The 19,600-nt window shown below is 37.1% G+C and overlaps 1 protein-coding gene across 1 annotated transcript; it reads left to right on the top strand.

Moving 5' to 3' along the window:
- Window positions 1-1,378: 1,378 nt before the first annotated feature.
- On the top strand, window positions 1,379-18,622 carry LOC121726100 (sodium channel protein Nach-like; the record flags this gene model as incomplete). The annotated part of the gene is made up of 10 exons (XM_042113329.1): window positions 1,379-1,566; window positions 2,082-2,288; window positions 8,950-9,124; window positions 9,332-9,510; window positions 9,972-10,098; window positions 11,868-12,017; window positions 12,514-12,706; window positions 16,227-16,413; window positions 18,123-18,229; window positions 18,540-18,622. Coding segments are annotated over exons 1-10 (1,596 nt in total), but the record flags the coding sequence as incomplete, so codon positions are not given.
- Between the last annotated feature and the right edge of the window lie 978 nt (window positions 18,623-19,600).

The raw sequence follows: 19,600 nt of genomic DNA on the forward strand, positions 1-19,600 counted from the left end.
TTACTATAAAAACTACCAATGAAAATTGGTTTGAACGAGATCTAGCAAGCAGTTTTTTTTATACGTCATAAATGGTAAACCTTAATTTAACTTTCATTAAATCAACTGAAATATAGAAATAAACCAAAAACCTTTTAATTTCATAAAATAAACCTTATTGCTGCTGCAGAACCCTTCATGGGCGAGTCCAACTCGCACTTGGCCGGTTTTTTGACAAATAAAACATTACACACACTACAATATTTTTGAATGACAAGCCTATACATACGAATTATACTCGTTTGTTTATGGTTGAACTTTGAAGTCTGTTGTCAAATTAAAAATGGATTGTTGTGTTTAGGGTTCCGTACCCACCCTATTACTAAGACTTCGATGTCTGTCTGTCCGTCTGTCTTTCTCCAGGATGTATCTCAAGAACCGCTATAGCTAGACTTCTGAAAATTTCACAGATTGTGTATATCTGTTGCCGCCATAACAACAAATACTAAAAACAAAATAAAATAAATAATTAAGTGGGCTCCCAAACAACAAACCTTTTTGACCTTTTTTGCTCGTAATCAATAATGGTAGCAGGTAGGTACTCACAATATTGTTAATTATATTTATACTTTAATAATAAATAATAAAATTTTAATAAAATAAACAATTAATACAAAAAACACATTTTTACCTAAATTGCTCTATAATGGTACGGAACCCTTCGTGCGCGAGTCCAACTCGCACTTGGCCGATTATTTTTATTAAATCTGAAATAGTCAATACTTTAAACGAGGAGCCAAAATAAATAAATTTAAGGTCGAATTTCGACCATTGCATTGGGCGATCACTAGTTAAATTAATAGTACAAATTAAAGTAGTAAAGTCGCGGGAAAAAGATAGTATTTCCATTCATATAATTTATTCAAATATCGATAAATAGCTTATTATAAACACGAAGATAATTAAGCCGGTTAACGTTTTGCATTAAGTATTAATGAAACGATTGCCACTAAGTATTTTATATATCGATTTATTTTAAATAGTCATTGTAAATGAACGTGCATTGTAGTGACAATACAGAAGAGTTAAAAATCTGCAACATCTTAATAACCTACATAATATAACGTACCTGATTTTATTTGGTACTACATAATAATTAAAATATTATTATAAAATTAAGATAGAGTACTATATACTTAGTGCTTTTTATGTGCTTCGCTTATATGAAGTGGCTCAATTAATATTTTTTACTAATAAATCTAAAAACCTAAGTCTAAATAATTCCGTTTCTATGAAACTTTTTACAGAAAATCCGAGGTAGATAAAATCTGAAGGTACAGGGTCCATAGGTATATCTTGAGGTACTTTGGTCTTAAGTTAACAAAGCAGTCTGTGCAACATGTCACTACCTCATAAGTACTGGTGGCAAGAGTACCGAAGGAGAAGGGAACAGCCCAATGTAAGGAACATGAGCCCGGAGACAGTTTTCAGGAAAGTCTTCTCAAAGACTATCAGAGAATATCTATCAGAATGCTCTATAGGGGGAATAAGTACTATATACAAAAATGAGATTAGCCTGTTTAAAAGGTAAGTGTTATAGTTATAGTCAAAATCGTGAAGCGAGGAAGAAATTCTTATTGACACACATTCAACAGTGTCACGGTTTTAACTATAGATTTGCGGTAGGTTCTATCGTACCCGCAACTCTGCCCCATGGGGTTTTAGTGGGTAGACAGGAGTCCCACATACCCCGGCCGATATCCCCAATATGCCGGGGATGCGTAAAGCATTTCCCTAAGTTCAACCTAACTTTAAAGCTGTTCTCTATTCATATCGAAGCCGGCCAATAGACGATCGATTTTATTGTCAAATGTCAATATTCTATTATCTATTCTGTGACAGAGTCTGTGATATCACGCTTAAATTTTATTGAACAGTTTATTTGACAATTAGATTGAAGGCGCGCGTTCAATATCAACCCTAGACGGTCAATAATATTACGTGATATTGTTTAATATTATTGTAGGTCAAGGTGTCCGCTTAAGAAATATTAAAATACTTGAGTAAATTAAAAAAATCACACTATACTTAAACACTTTCAGGATAACCGCACTGTGTATATTTACCCTGCTGTTCCTCTCAATATTCTACTTCCTGAGGTATACCTGGTTCGATAACCTGGCGAAACCGTTCATCGTCACCATGGAGACCACCTCCTACCCCATCAGGAACATAGACTTCCCTGCCATAACCCTGTGTAACTTCAACAGGATCAGTAAGAAGGCGTTAAACAACTTTGTTACTCAAAGGTACTATCAGAGAAGTTGATTCCTAGGTAGATGGGGGACCTACTTAGTTTTGTCGCGTTAGGATCAACTAGCTATTTGACCGAGCTTTGCTCGGTATTCGATAAAACACGAATAAAATGATATTTTCTAAAAATGATTCCTAGCTAGATCGATTTATCGCCCCCGAAACCCCCTATATACTAAATTTCATGAAAATCGTTGGAGCCGATTCTGAGATTCCAATTATAGATAGATAGATAGATAGATTCTTTATTGCTCACATTAACTAAATAATACAATAATGTTACTAAAACTAAACATAACAAAAAACATAAATGTGGGCAAGGGCGGCCTTATCGCTATGAGCGATCTCTTCCAGGCAACCCTACGAGAGAGGAAAATTTAAACTAAAAGTAGTAGGTATGCGGGGTAAAGAATACGTCAGCTAAATTAATAAAAAATAAATAATAATAAAATAAAAAAGACAAGAATATTAAATAAATATAGTTTACAATTGGATATCAAACTGAGCAAAAACACTATAAGTAATGTAATGATTGTTAAAATAAATATATTTTATAGACTTACATTCTACTTGTAATATTACATACTTATTATATAATATTCTAAATAAATAAAGACATTTATACCCATTATAAAATTAAACAAACAGTTAATATCAGCAATTACTAGCAAGAGACCTTACTCCTCAGATGGATATGTAGCTTTGATTTAAAAGAAGCTAGTGACTGCGACTCGCGAATCTCTAGTGGCAGATCATTCCACAAGTAAGTGGCCTTCACGGCGAAAGAATCCGCAAAATATCCCGACTTTGTAAAAGGTGCTAATAGTTTATTATTATGAACAGATCGTAACACACGCTTATGGTCTGCACTACGATACTGAAAGCGATCCTTAAGGTAGGGGGGAGAGCGGGGATCATTAAGGATATTATATAATAGGACCAGGACATGCTCCTCTCGGCGGAGTCTGATGGGCAGCCACCCGAGTTTCTGGCGAAATTCAGTGACGTGGTCGAACTTGCGCAGTCCATATACGAATCTGATGCAGATGTTTTGTAATCTTTCGAGTTTATTGAGTTGTGCTTCGTTGAGATCTATTAAACAAACATCTGCATAGTCGAGGATAGGTAGAAGTAAAGTCTGCGCAAGCTCGATTTTAGTCTTTACAGGGAGTAAATTTTTCAAGCGATTTAGTGAGCCCACCGCCGCAAAAAACTTTCGACTGGTTTCAGAAATGTGATGTGACCATTTTAAAGTGGAGTCGAAGTATACCCCCAAATTTTTTGCCACATTACTACAAGGTAAGGCTACATTGTTAAAGGTAATACTAGGCAGAGTATCATAATTAGGCCGGTTTATTTGTTTCGAACTACCAATAACAATAATTTGAGTCTTTTTGGGGTTGACTATCAGACCATGGCCCTGGCTCCAACGAAGTATAATTGCAAGATTCATATTGATAGCTGCAATTGCAGACTTCAAATCATTTGCAGGTGCATGGGTGTAGATTTGAAGATCGTCTGCATAGAGGTGGAAGAGGCAGGTGAGGAGCGGAGTGAGGAAATTAATAAAAAGGGAGAAAAGGAGAGGGGATAGGACACCACCCTGAGGAACGCCAGCTGCAATATCACAGTAACCAGATATTCGATCATTAATTCGTATACATTGCTGCCTACCAACAAGATAGCTACGAAACCACTCCATCACAGGATCCGAGAATTGAAGCGCACCTAGCATAGCAATGAGGATGTCGTAGTCCACGGTATTAAAAGCATTACTGAAATCTAGCAATGCTAGAACAGTAAGTTGCTGGTTAGACATGGCAAAGCGTATGTCATCAGTCACCTTGGTTAAAGCAGTCACAGTACTATGTCCCGGACGAAAACCAGATTGGAAAGGACTAAGCAAACCATTGTAATTTATGAAAGAATTTAATTGCTGGTAAACAAGGCGCTCGAGTACCTTCGATAGGAACGGGAGAATGGAAATGGGTCGGAAGTCAGAGGGTAAGGTTGGACATTTGATTTTGGGAATAGGAATAACTGCAGCTTTGCGCCAGCAACTGGGGAATGTGCTGGAACTAAGGGAGAAATTAAAAATATGACAGAGTACGGGGAGTGCAACGGGTAAACTGAGAATGATCATTTTTCGGCTTATGCCATCAACGCCCTCGGCGTTCGATTTAATGCTTGCTATGGATTTCTCAACTTCCTGGATGGATACGGGCTTAAAAGCGAAAGGAGAAAGCGGAGGGTCAGGTGAAGGAGAATGTGAAATATCATTTAGGGACTGCTGTTTGACGGAGGCCGGAATAGGACAGGTAGAAGTGAGGTGACGATTCAGGCCATCAAGGTCAAGGTTCGGCGAGGGAGAGGACTTTGCTTTTCCGATACCCAGGGAGTTGAGAAATGACCATACTTTCGCTGGATCGCCGTTACTAACCGATGAGTGAATATGGCGACGCTGTGCATCCCTGCACAGGCGGCTGCATCTATTACGGAGCTGTTTGTATTTGTCACGATTTTGATCAGTAGGGTTATTTTTAAATTTAGCTTTGGCAGCATTTCTTTTGGCCATAATGCCCTTAATCTCATCTGACAGCCACGGTGCAGGAAGGTGTTTTAATTTCACAGGACGTAGAGGAGCATGTAAATCAAAAACCTGCATTAAGAGAGAGTTGAAGCCATCCATTTTCTCATCCACAGTGGATGCATTATATACCACATCCCAATCTATAGCTCTAAGATCCTCAATAAATTTTACAGTATCAATTGAACTATAGTTGCGTTGCATTATAATACGGGGCTTGGGTTTAGGATAACGGATTTTATAGGAGAGGAATATGAGGTCATGGTAGGAGAAGGCTTCGGCGCTAAATTGCCCATGTGTGCTAACATGATCAGGAGAGGATACAATCATGAGATCGAGTAGGGAAGGTGCACAATTTGGAAAAAAATGCGTTGGATTAAGGGGGAGGATATGAAGATCAAGGGAGTTAATTATGGATCGGAGTTTGGAGGCACGGGCTGAGTGTAGTTTATCTGTATTCACTAAACAAGTGTTAAAGTCGCCCATAACAATTGTGTGATTGACAGAGGTGACATACTTTTCCAAAAGGACTTCAAATTCGTGGAAATAGTCTATTTGCAGTGAGGGGCTATAGAACACACCAAGCAGTAATTTTAAGTGACCGAATAAAACTTCTATCAATAAGTGTTCAGAGGATTCCGAATAATCAGAAGGAGATTTGTCAATGATGGTAAAGTTTAGATGTTGTCTAAGGTATATGGCAACACCACCGCCACCTTTACCAGTTCTATCATTGCGGATGAGGACAAAACCAGGTAAAGAGTAGGAAGTTGAAGGGAGACACGGCTTCAGGAAGGATTCGGATATAAGTATAGCATGGACATTCAGGTTATTGGAAAAGGTAGCAAGGAGGTCAGGATAATGTGCTGGGACGCTCTGTGCGTTGATGTGTACAGCGTTAAAGTTTCGGGGGAACGATGCGAATGTTGTCTCCAGAGAGACATCAAGAGATTGTGAGAGACTGTGAAAGCTCTCATCTGAGGAATGTGACAAGGATGTAAGCGAGTGAAAGTCCGATCCATCATCCGGAAGGTCGTCGTTGCTAATACTCGCTGGCATAAACTCAAAATATAACCACTAATAAGATAATAGATACTTACTAATAATAATAATTACTTTCCTATATAAACTTAAAAATATAAATTATGAACTATGTGTAAGGCAATTATTAATTATAAATTAATATTATGAATAATTTATAAAATACTAATGAATAATAATTTCTCCACCCGCCTACAGTGTTACAAAACTAAAAGATAATACAACTTAAAATTAATATTCAAATCATTACAACAAAAGTCACAAGTAAACATCTCCACAGCAGACACAATAACAACACGATGTAACTTAGTTATGCGACGACTATAAAAATAATTGAAATTATGAAAATGCAAAACATTCATTCTAATAATTTACACACAATTTCAAAAAAAACTTATCCAAACTTTTTCTTCACAAAAGAAGAAGAAGAAGAAGCCTAGCCGTCAAATGTAAGGTGACAGTGACATTCATGTGTCAGCTGTTACATTATGTCATTATGAAAGAAAAAAACAAAACGATTTTATTTTGTAACCCACCAAAAATATAAATACAGTGATAAACAAACAAATAAGTACCTTAATTTGTGGTTACAAAAAAAAACACGGTAATTTTCGAACTGTGGGTGCTACGAGTAAATTAAAAGATCACATCTACACCGATGACTTGGGATGTTTCGTTTGTAGGTTATGAAGCTCCGCCAATGTCTCAATCTTCTGCCTCGAGCCGTCTGGACTTTTAATATAAATGTAGCCGTCACGGGTCCAGCATGAAGAAACGCCAAAATGGTCTCTGGCCGCCATAAATGTGATGTGTCGCGGCTTTGTAAGGAACTCAGAGATGGTGATTTTAGTTCCTTTGAGACCCTTCTTAGCGTTCCACACCCTGTCACGCATTACAGCATCGTTGAACTTTATTAATATTGGTCTCGGCTTAGGGTTATCCGTGTTTTTAGGCTTTCCCATTCGATGACAGGTACGGACACTACTCAGCGTTAGGTCTGCAAGTTTGCACTTAGTAGACAAAGATGCCACAATAGTACCCGTGGTGTCTTCATTCTTGCCCTCAGGAACCCCATGCATAAGAAGCATTTTGCGACGTGATCTGGTCTCTATACGGTCAAGGCCTCTTGCAAGTGCATCCATCTCAGCGCGCAGGATGTTAAGTGCACCACAAACAAATGATTTAAAAGCTTGGAACTCTGTATTAAGTGCAGCTATAGTGTTTGGTGGCTTACGTGAGGTGGCCTGCTGTAGATCAGCTTGAAATTCAGCCATCTTAGTGTGAAACATTTGGATCATATCTTCCATATTTGATTGCACTTGTGTGTAGTCCATGTTGAATGTTGTGTTTTCAATAAATAAGCTTTATAGACACAAGAAAACACTGCAGGCAAGTAGTACTATTTACTCATGTAAGAGAAACATGAAAGTTATAATAAATTAAATACTGTAAATATTTTTAATTTTAAATAATTCGAGAGCTACTTAAATTTACTGTTGTCTTCTCAACTACCCGCAAAACAACCCAATATATATATATATATATATATATATATATATATATATATATATATATATACAAGAATTGCTCGTTTAAAGATATAAGATTCAGACCCCAACGCGACGGATGCAAGGCGCGGCGCGGCATAAATTTATGTATAGATTTGACAGATTTCAATTGCGTGAAAAATCTTGCGGCGAATCAGTCAAATCCATACTATAAATTTGGAAATGCAATCTACGCGTCGCGTTGCGGTCTGAATCAACCCTTATATCAAACCCAGCCGAAAGATCTTATCTTAATTAACATCTGGGGGCACGGGAGTGCCCCCGCCAAGATGAGCCAAGCGAAGCGCGCAAGGGCACTACCTACCTTTTCTCGAAACGTTTCGTCGTATTTTTGAACCCTCGTAACTTTGGTGTGGTTAATGCTAGATAGTTGAAATTTTCAAGATATTATGACATGAGTATAATAATTAAATACGAAAAGTTTGAATATTGTTTCTATTATACTTAAGATTTTAAAGGTGTCCAAAAACGCACAATTTTGACACTGACTCACCGATAATCAAAACTGTTAGGGTACTTCCTGAAGTCTGAGAAAGCTGAAATTTAGTGTGTTGAAATTAGTACATAAACAACGAAAAAAATATCAAACCTAACCTAACCTATCCCATCCCCTTAATTGAGCAAAATTAGGCAAAAATTGTATTTTTTGTATGGGAGCCCCCCTAATTTTTTATTTTATTTTAATATTATTATTAAATATTAAAGTACACATATAACTAAGGACTTTGAGAAGAATCTAAAAACTCTACTCATTATAGTCAAAATCGTTGTCTTGGCCATTTTGTTATTCGTCAGGCTTTGAACTTAATAATATATTACTTTTCTGTTGTACTTAATAACTTTTATTTTAAAATGGCCAGGCCACCTATTTTGACTGTGTAGTTTTTAGATTCTTCTCGTACTGCTGACACATTATATTATTAATTATTATCAAGTTTTAAAATTAAGGTTTTTAGATTTAGGGCTGAATATGTAAGGTTAGAAACTTGGCTCTACATGATATCTCACTACTTTTTGACGCCACGAACTATATGTTCTCATCTTGGCAACATTTTTACACAAAAATGTTTCGGTGGGATTGAATTGACATGATCCGACCAAATGGCGTTGGTCTGTCAACTGCCTAGGAATCAATTTTCTCGATGGTACTTAATTCACGTTGGTACTAGCTCTATGTAGTTAAAAATAAATTATATAGCCTGAGCTGGAAACTAATTTATACATACTTAGAAAAGCCATTGAACTTTTGCTATAAATTGCTTTTATTTACAAGCGAAAATAAAGAACTCTATCGCTCTATCATTTGCTCATACCCATGAAAATGGTATACCTAGCTGTAATATTCGTGCATGGATGAGAAAGACAAATAGACATATTTGAATACTTAAATTTACCTGTTGAGTGACAGTAAGGCAAATGTAAATGATAATATTAATTATTGATTTTATTTTTATTTTATAGTTATCGAGCTATCGCCACAAAAAATGAATCAATCGAGGAGGTCGCGATGTTCCTCAGACATCTGGGAAGACTAATAGACCACACATATTATGCACCACTCACACTAAGTCCAATGTTTGTTTCATTTGCGAAGTACCTTGGCAACACCTATAACATTACTAAAATCATGCGGCAGGTAAGTAAACACAAGTTGCTCACAGTCCAGCTTTGTACTTGCAGTCCTTCTGCCAGTACAGTATTATATTTAGAACTGAATCCAGAAATATTAAAGAAAAGGGAATATTTCTATATTCCCTTTTCTTTAATTTCCCGCCAGTCACGCTCTGTAAAAAGTGTCGTTACAACTTTTTCCGTCTAGCCCCCTTTCACAACGTGCGATAAGGAACTTCGTTCCAAAAATGAAACTGATTTGTTCCAGCTGGCGCCATCTTGCGAAGACATGATCCTCAGATGCACCTGGTCCGCCAGGCTGGTGGATTGCAGCTCCATATTCCAGATGTACCAAACAGCGCACGGCCATTGCTGCGCCTTCAACGTCGTGCTTCCTGACTCTACCGGCTGGTATATTTTGCTTAGGGCCTGTTTCACCACTTGCTGATAAAGTGCCGGATAGGCTATCCATAACTTACTTGACAGATTCTTCATGCTTCATCTGTCAAGTTATATTGTGGATCAGGAAGTGGTGAAACATGCAGGCCCTTAAATAATTGTATATCTATAACCTCATATCTGGGGCATGCATTTTCAATTTACGCCCGACCGAAGTTCGGCTGTACGCTATAACGCGACGTAATTCCGGCATGGTGTGTGTGTCAAGTGTCAACTTCAACCGCGTATTTTCGCCATGGTGTGTTAACACACGTCTTGCTCTGCGGTATAATTGGCAGTTCCTATGCATCATCATTCATCATCTAGGGTCAAGAAATCTTTGCACCCAGCAAAGACCTTATCAAAAAGACTGCATTTGGACCAACAAGCCCTTCGTGATTTAATAATGATGTCTAATATCTTGTTTTGTTAAGGTACAATAATACTGCAATCAAATTGCATAAGCAATCTAGTCCAGGATCGTCCTATGGTCTAAATGTCATCCTGGATCCCATGCTTGACGACTACGAATATCCCCTACAAAACATGTACGGCTTCGAAGTAAGTTTTCCTATTTAACTTCTGACTTTCAATTAATAAGCAGACTATATTATATTCCACTGTGCTATTCTATGAATAGGTACATTAGGTACTATTAGTATTATACAGGGTGTAGCCAATAGACGCCGGCAGAAATAAATTCCAAGGGGTGCAGATTTTAGTTTTTTCTTTTTACTTTTTACAACATGTCTGGATTAAGTGTCCACCGGGCACCGAGGGAAGATAACCAAGGATAAGGTTTAAGGTTTTAAGACATTTATTCTCATAAGAATTTACATAAATTCACTTACATGAGAAAGACAATGAAGTAAAGACATACAAGCAATGTAAGTTATAGTAAACATTACAAATCACATCGAGCGAGCTAAAAAGATAATAAAGATAACTTTATAGAAAACGTCATTAATAAGATCGGTCAAAAACTCTGAATTGAATTCAAAATTCAATCAAATTTCTGTTGATCCCGAGATTCTTAAGGGGTGCAAGTGCACCCCCTGGCACCCCCCTGCCGGCGCCCATGGGTGTAGCAAAACTAAGTCATAATACTTTAGTTTAGGTTCAGGGCCCGATCTAAGGGGGGCCGAGCCGGGCATTTGCCCAGAGCGGCAAAAATGAGGGGCGGCGAAATTGACTTATTCCTATCTTCCAACCTAGCCATCCACCACTTAAGTTTGAGAATTTTACCAGCTAACCTACCTTAAGTTTGCTAGTGGAAATATTTGAGTATTTTACTTAAATATTCCTCCCATTTTCCCCCAACAAATATGTTTCCTGTAAAGGGCGGCGAAAATGATCTTTGCCTAGAGCGGCTAAATGGCTAGATCGGGTCCTGTTTAGGTTGTGTTTGGGTACCCCATACAAATCACCAAAAAAAAAAATCTTTCGGCGCTACTACTTCACAGTGAATATAAGGGACACACACAAATCCTAAAGTATTATCACAATAGACATAACGACCAGTAGTTCGACTGCAAAGAGACGGACAGGTTTCAATATCTGTCAAATTCGTCGGGTTTCACTAGGATTATGAGCGGAATGTGCCTCGCGCTGGCTGATAAAATTTATTTTTAAATATTTAAAATAAAGATTTCAAAATTGGATTCTGACAATTTTAATCGCATGTGCCAAAACACAAACAACAATACGACCAAAGAGGAACACGTCCAGCGAATATGTCATAGTTTTAAATTCGTAGGTAACAATTTAACAACCCTAGCGATGATTTTCGTCATAAGACGTCAAATTTAAAAATTTCAACATCAGTTCTAAGTCGGCATACTCTATCATTCTGTCTACTCTGGTATTATCACTTAGTTTTATTACACCTTGTATTAGATGAGGCAGAAGGCAGCGTTTGAAGCTTGTAAAATCCTTCAGTAGTAAGTAATAACTTCAGTCTCCAGTATCCAGTAGCGGTTCCCGCTGCTGTTGATCAATGTAAATCACCAGCAGCGTTTACCTGACTTTCAAAAATGTTAAAGTTCGTAAAAACTAAAAATGCAGGGTGGAACAAAACTAAGTAATAATACTTTAGGGTGTGTATGTGTTCCTATATAGATTATATAATATAGAAATTACTGTGAAAATAGCAGCGCTGAAAGAGCAAATTTTTTCCCAGCGCCATGACTCATGAGTTTGCCCATACACAAGTTAAAAAAGTTTCTCTTTCAGCGCTGCAACTCTTACAGTGAACTCTATATAAGGGATAAACACTCTAAAGTATTATCACTTACTTTTGTCACACTTTGTTTATATTTTTTGTCTACCAGGCTCTCATATACGACCCCGCTCTCATCGCTGACCCCACAGTGGGTGGGGTGAAGCAGCTCATTCTGCAGCCGGGTAACAAATTCTACTTTAAAGTTCAATCAACCAAGCAAATTGCCACGTCCGAAATCAAAAAGTATTCTAAGCATACGGTAATTTTAATTGATTTCAGTAGATAAAGAGAGAATTAAACACAACTCTAATATAATATAATTATGATTTATGTTATTATGTCATTAAACATAATTACTAGCTATTTGACCGAGCTTTGCTCGGTATTCGATAAAACACGAATAAAAAGACATTTTCTAAAAATTATTCCTAGCTAGATCGATTTATCGCCCCCAAAACCCCCTATATACTAAATTTCATGAAAATCGTTGGAGCCGATTCCGAGATTCAATAATTACATTTCCGAGATTCAACAATTTCGAGATACAAGAATTGCTTGTTTAAAGATATAAGATATAATAATTATGATTAAAAGTATTTTGAGGGATTCATTATCAAATACATGATTATTAAAATAAGTTTAATAACATTGATTATTGTAGTTGGAAGTTATGATTGTTTTAATAATATTATGATAAGGCATTGTTTGTAGCCTACTCTGTTTACAGAACCTGTCACCGAGGTGTTCTTTTTCAGAGAAATTGTTTTTTTCACAACGAACCGCTTAGAAAATCCAGCAACTTTTACTCGTACAGCTCGTGTATTGTGAACTGTCGGACGAGAACCATACAGACTCTCTGCAATTGCATCCCATACTACTTAGCATCGTCGCCCAATCAGGGACCAGTCTGCACCTTGGACAACTTGAAATGTCTCGACAAATTCAAAGGTAAGACGGACATACAAAACAGATTCTAAAACTGTAGCGTTAAATTTTTGCCCAACATCAAAAAAGGACGTGTACGCAATAAGTACACATTTATTCAACGGCCATTCTCAGGAGAGCAAAATTTAAGTGTCCCGGACTTTTATACTCTGTAATATTATCTTATTCAAGTATGCAATATTTTTAAACGGTTGATAGCATCCGTAACTAGCTACAAACTTAAACACAGGCTTCTAATTTAAGTAATTCAGACTAAATTCATTTAAGTCGTGTTCAAAAATCATGTTTTTCCCATTACCGTGACGTGTCCCCACGCCAACTTGATCTCGAAACTTGCTTGTAATTTTTATAACATACATATTAACCATGATCTATTCATCGTTTTAAATGCTCATAAATATTGGTTATCGCATTGGAAAATATCGACTCAATAGGCCCAGCCTATAAATAGTTATCATGAAATAATCGCTTGTCCTATCAAAAGTTCTAATTACCGTAACGCATGCTGTTTTCGGGTGCCCACCCAAAAATAACAGGATTTGGCACATTACAAGTGCACGGGTCTCTTCTCCTTAGCGTGTTCCACGGCCCATCAGCGGTCCCACGTCGTTAATGTTAGTGTGCCGCCGATGAAGCACGAGAGTATCTACTTACCGTAGCTTTGGTAACGAACTTTTCTAATTACCGTAATCTTATTTTGCTACTTGATTTTTAAATAAGATTGTATGTTGATCATGTCAATCTAGAAAGTAATTTGGTCTACGTACTTTGCCCTAAGCAAGTTTTTGCAAACTGTGTCGGTTTTTAAATTTTTTCAAGAAAAGCTAACTTTTTCTAATTACCGTATACTAATTACCATAATATATTCCTAAGTACCGTTGTATGAAAAACTGATACGTACTTTTTTATCAATTGAAGTTTTCTCGCGGTTTTCATAGATTATTATAATCATGAATGAGTCTTTAATAATACTAGCTTTTACCGGCGCTTTGCCCGCGTTAAAAAGTATTATTATATACAATCTTTCATCCCCTATTTTATCCCCTTAGAGGTAGAATTTATCAAAACCCTTTCTTAGGGGATGCCTACGTCATAGTAGCTTTATGCATGGAAAGTATTAGCCCGATCGGTTTAAAATTATGTTGTAAAGTGGTCTGGGGCTCTCTCTAGCGAGTTTCATTCATACATTAAGGTCTAGTGTTCGACAAGGTAGATTAACATCTCCTCGTCTGTTCAACCTTTACGTAAATAAGCTGATCGAGGAGTTGAGCAGCACTAATGTCGGTTGTTCCATTGGCGGAGTACGGCTGAACTACATAAGTTATGCTGATGACATGGTGTTGCTCAGTCCCTCGATCAGTGGCCTCAGAAAACTGCTAGGCAAGTGTCAAGCGTATGCCGAGGCCCAAGGACTCAGGTATAACTCTAAGAAAAGTGAACTTCTTGTTTTTCAACCCCGTGAACACAAAGTTAGCACAATACCACCCGTGTTTCTAAATAAAGTTCCACTTGCTAAAGTCAATAAATTCAATTACCTGGATCATTGGGTAACTGACACGCTTGCTGACGAAGTAGACATTGAGAGGGAGCGAAGAGCGTTGGCCATACGTGGGAACATGTTAGCTCGTAGATTTGCAAGATGCTCTACAGAGGTGAAAGTGACTTTATTTAAAGCTTACTGTCAGTCCGTTTACACATGCAATCTATGGGCGAGCTACACTCAGCGTGCGATAAATGCTCTTAGTGTTCAGTACAATGATATCTTTAGAATGCTGTTAGGACTACCGAGGTACTGTAGTGCCTCAGGTATGTTTGCCGAAATGCGCACTGATGGCTGTAACGCCATACTAAGGAAACGTGGGGCGTCACTGATGCAGCGTGTCAGAAGTAGCCATAACAGCATTCTAAAGGTATTAACTGACAGTTTTGATGCTTTGATAAGGCATTGGATAGAGGTGCATGTCAGATAGAGATTAAGTTTAATTAATAGTTTCAATGCCTTACCATTCATCTTATATATAAAAATGGATTTCCAAATGTGTTAGTCGCGCTAAAACTCGAAAACAGCTGAACGGATTGGACTGATTTTAGTCTTAAAATATTCGTAGAAGTCCAGGGAAGGTTTTAAAGTGACACGAAGTTCACCGGGACAGCTAGTAATAAATAATTTTATACTATAAGAATTGCAATGTAATGTACTAACATAATTTAAATTTTAATTGTACTTTCTACTAACACTATGGATTTCCTGTGATCTGAAATAAATGGCTATTATTATTATTATTATTATTATTATTTAAATTTACAAAGTTTCATAGCCCTTTGGGGGTAGAATTAATAAAAAAACTTTCTTAGCGGATGGCTACGTCATAACATCTACCTGCATGCCAAATCCGTCCAGTGGTTTGGGCTGTGCGTTGATACATCACTATGTCAGTTAGTCCCTTTGTGATATATATAATATGCTGAGTATTCATAAAATTATATACAATTTTTTTTGGATGGGAATGACCAGAGAAGAAATTGGAGAAAAGAAGGCTTGTTCCTTGGAAACGTCGAGTAAAAATTTGAAATTACCCAGTTTTATATCAGAGATCAAGGGAAAAAGTTAAAGAAAGGTATACTTTATAAAAAAAAATACTGCTTATCAGCGAAATTCCAACAAAACGGCGGAAGAAAACTCAAAAAAGAAATGAGTTAAGCTTTAGAGCTTATTACAAAAGACAAAAAAAAAGAAAAAATGGAAAAAAATCGAGAAATAAGTGTTCATAAATAGAGATGAACTTGTAAAATTACAAGAAAACAAAAATAAGTAAATTTCGAGCTGTAAAAGCTGTGAGCTACATTTGAGTTGTTATTCTGTCCAAAGAGATTTAGAATATAATTATTTTTAGGTTCATCGTACCTGGATCTTAATAAATATCTACAGATTAAAACAATATTTGTTGTTATTTTCTCATTTTTCAGATTTTATTTGAAAGTGTCTATTTCTTACTATTGGCAGGTTATGGTTGTATAGGGCATCGTTAATTCTACCCCTTTTGTGACAATTATACATGTGCAACTTATTAATCAGTGTTTTTCTATGAAGTTTTAGATAGAATTATAATGCTTTCTAATTCTAATTACCGTACCCATACAAATTTTAAGGCTTATTATCTGAAAAACTATAATTAACTGTACCACGCCAAATTTATTATTGTATTCGTATCTTTCATTACTTTCATATTTTAATGAGTTAAAGTCAAATTAGCGAAGAAAAAAAATGGTAACGGTAATGAGGCAAATAATGCCAAACCTGAGAATGGCCGTCAAGAATTACTACTACTGATGCCGATAGGAAAATATTTCATTAAGTATGTAAATTAGCTCCAGGGAGATCAAAAATCAAGGAGACTGTCTGCGGCATATGCCTGATTCATCGAATGGCGTAATTTGACTTCCAGTTCCACGTAAAATAAAATAAAAACCGACCTCACTTTGTTTTTCTCTGTCTAATTTTCTTCTCTATCTACGGTTACAGAGAAATTCTACAACCTGTATCCTTTCGATACGAATAATGTTGTCGGCTTAGAGTCGGAAATACAGAACTCCCTGTTCTGTCCTGACTGCTACCCCGATTGCGAAACGATACAACACAAGATGCGACATTCCATCATACCGTTTCGAAAATTCGATTCTGATAGAAAGAACTTCATAAGCCGATTTGTGTAAGTATTAACAACTCAAACTAAATAAAAGTAGAGATAAAAGAAGAGACAAAAATATATACTTTCCACATACGATACCATGTATTTTTACGGTCCTTTATTTGATCGCGTGGTAGTTTGTTTGTTTGAACGCACTAATCTCAGGAACTATTACTACTAATACTTGGTACTACTCAGGCCCGGACCTAGGGGAGGGCGAGAGGGTTTTTTTTTATGAAATAAGGGGGCAAACTAGCAAACGGGTCACCTGATGGAAAGCAACTTCCGTCGCCCATGGACACTCGCAGCATCAGAAGAGCTGCAAGTGCGTTGCCGTCCTTTTAAGAGGGAATAGGGTAGGTAATAGGGGAGGGTAGGAAAGGGAAGGGAAGGGAATAGTTGAGGGTAGGGAAGGGAATAGGGTAGGGGTTAGGGGATTGGGCCTCCGGTAAACTCACTCACTCGGCGAAACACAGCGCATGCGCTGTTTCACGCCGGTTTTCTGTAAGAACGTGGTATTTATCCGGTCGAGCCGGAAGTGCCGAAGCATGGCTCTCCCACGTATATCTGTTATGTTTAAAATGTATGGGTGCACTTGCCCCGGGCGGCAAAGATTGGGGGGCGGCCGGAGGCCACCTCTCAATCTTTTGCCGCTTTCTTCACCGCCACGTGCGCCACCGGTGGCCCACGGCGCTACCCCGTCAGCGTTGTTTCGCAGAATTCTATCTGTTGTTAAAATACTTGGAGGCGCCCCTTGTCGCGAGGCAATCATAGCATTTTATTTGAGTACCAATTGAAAACGCACATATTTGCTTGGAGGGCGGCAAATTGGGATTCTGCTCCCCCCTTTTTAAAACGTAGATCCGGGCCTGGTACTACTAATATAATACTCTATTCTGTGCTAATACTACAAAAATTCTTTCAGTGTTAGATAGCTTATATTTTATCGAGAAAGGCTATGCACATGTATATATGTATATACATATTATCACGCTAAGACTAATAGGAGCGAAGAAACAGAGGAAAATTTGAAAAAAACGAGGAAAATTATTTGAAAGGGCTACTTGAGCAATCTCACGAGCAACTTGAGCAACTTTCATGGCATAGATAAAAAGTAAACCACATGAAGAATCATATAGGCCATTTTTTATGGACTAATTTGTCTCTGAAATTCCTAATTTACGCGGGCAAAGCGGGGCGGAAAGTCTAGTTATACAATATAGTATATACAGAGTGCTTAAATCATTACTTGACCTTCTCTTCTGGCTTCGATGTAGTAAGTCTGATGGTGATTTGTCAATTGTCATACAGGGGAAAGTTCCAATGCAGCTATAGGGTTTCCGTAAGGGACATAAAGTATTTTTATCCTGGAATAAAAAGAAAATTAAGGAATTAAAAAACCATGTAATCTCATAAATATATTTTTCAAAAAAAAAAACTCACAGTAAGTAATGATGATGAAGTTACGCGAAAAAAAAACTCTCGATCGTGTTAGCTTTAAAAACAAAAACAGCTTTAAAAAACATTGAAATCAGATCACACATGTGACACAGGCAGACAGACACGTCAAACTCATAACACCCCTCTGTTTTCCTCTGTAATAATAGTCGTCTGTTTTCTGTGGTTAAAAATGTACGGTTTTCGGTTCTTGTCAGGGGTTAAAAATTTAGCAACAAAGATGTGAGCAATCAGCAACATCTAAAACCTAATTAACCGTATCATGCTTACAGGGCTGGCCTAAATATGTCCAACTTGTGCTGGCTGGGCGTTTACCAGGTCACTGCGTCCGGCGTGTTAAACCGCCTTGACGTCGTTCTCTATTGGTTTGAGGTCTTAAGTAAGTCGAGCCTTATAAGCAACATTATTTGGACCTTTGGCTAAAGGATGAGGATCATGCAAAGTAAATACTGTAAAATCCGATGTACGTACACATTGGGCCAGCCAGTAGACCTGCCCATAGTTTATATCCTGCCATTGAGACAAAAAAGACTCCGCCCACTTCTAGTACATAACGGGTAAAAAAAAGTGAAATTGTCATATTATCTATATAGATCCTCTTAAATATTTGTAGGTATTTACTAAATCTTACGTTATTACATTAATATCTCATTATTATTATTAACACTTTATATAGTTTTACTTTCTAGGTAACGTTGGCGGATATTGCGGAGTTCTTGTTGGGCTATCAATCATCAGCGCAGTGGAGTTGCTATATTTTTTTGTTTTTAAATTTGTATTTAATTATGTAAATATATTTTTGTAAAAGTGTTTTGTTTTGTACTGTGCAGATTTTTTTATTAAGCAGCAAGCTTATCCCGTTCACGTCAACGTTTGTTACGTAGTTCATCTGTTGTTAGTAGTTTATATCCTCATTGGTTCTTATTTCTATTTGGTTCTTATCAATTTTGTCATTTCTTTAAATAATTTTATTTTCATCCCGTCGCGTAGCGATGGGGATTTCTACCGCGTTCCTACTGTCCTGAATTGTAATTGAATATAGACCAATCGACGCAGAATTTTTTTTTATATAAACAACAATCAATTAAAAAGTGATTTTGGCCAAAATTCAAGTTACGCCACTTCCGCTTTCACCCGTCGATATGCCAGAACCAGCAACCTACGAATAATAAAAAACAGAAAAGTAACTCCGTCAAAAAACATGCTCTACAATACTTGTCAAAAATTTGTACATTAGGTCAGGGGCTCCAAATCTTTTTCAGCCTGCGGCGCACCAAGTCAATATTTTTTCACGGCGCCCTACTTTCCCATGTAAATTACAAAAATGTATGTACTTACATAAAAATACGTTTTTAATCTTATATCTTTAAACGAGCAATTCTTGTATATATATAAATATATATTTGGAATCTCGGAATCGGCTCCAACGATTTTCATGAAATTTAGTATATAGGGGGTTTCGGGGGCGATAAATCGATCTAGCTAGGAATCATTTTTAGAAAATGTAATTTTATTCGTGTTTTATCGAATACCGAGCAAAGCTCGGTCAAACAGCTAGTGATCATTATAGGTTAAACAAGTAAATAATAATAAACAAATGATTCATATTATAATTTAATTTTACTCATAATATATTTGTGGTTTCGGATAAAATGATGGAGGATCGACTCACGGCGCCCCTCTTGCCTTTCCACGGCGCACCAGGGCGCCGCGGCGCACAGTTTGGGAGCCCCTGCCTTAGGTATTATAA

The sequence above is a fragment of the Aricia agestis genome, chromosome 4 (genome assembly GCF_905147365.1).
Source record: "Aricia agestis chromosome 4, ilAriAges1.1, whole genome shotgun sequence".
In the NCBI taxonomy this organism is placed as follows: domain Eukaryota; kingdom Metazoa; phylum Arthropoda; class Insecta; order Lepidoptera; family Lycaenidae; genus Aricia; species Aricia agestis.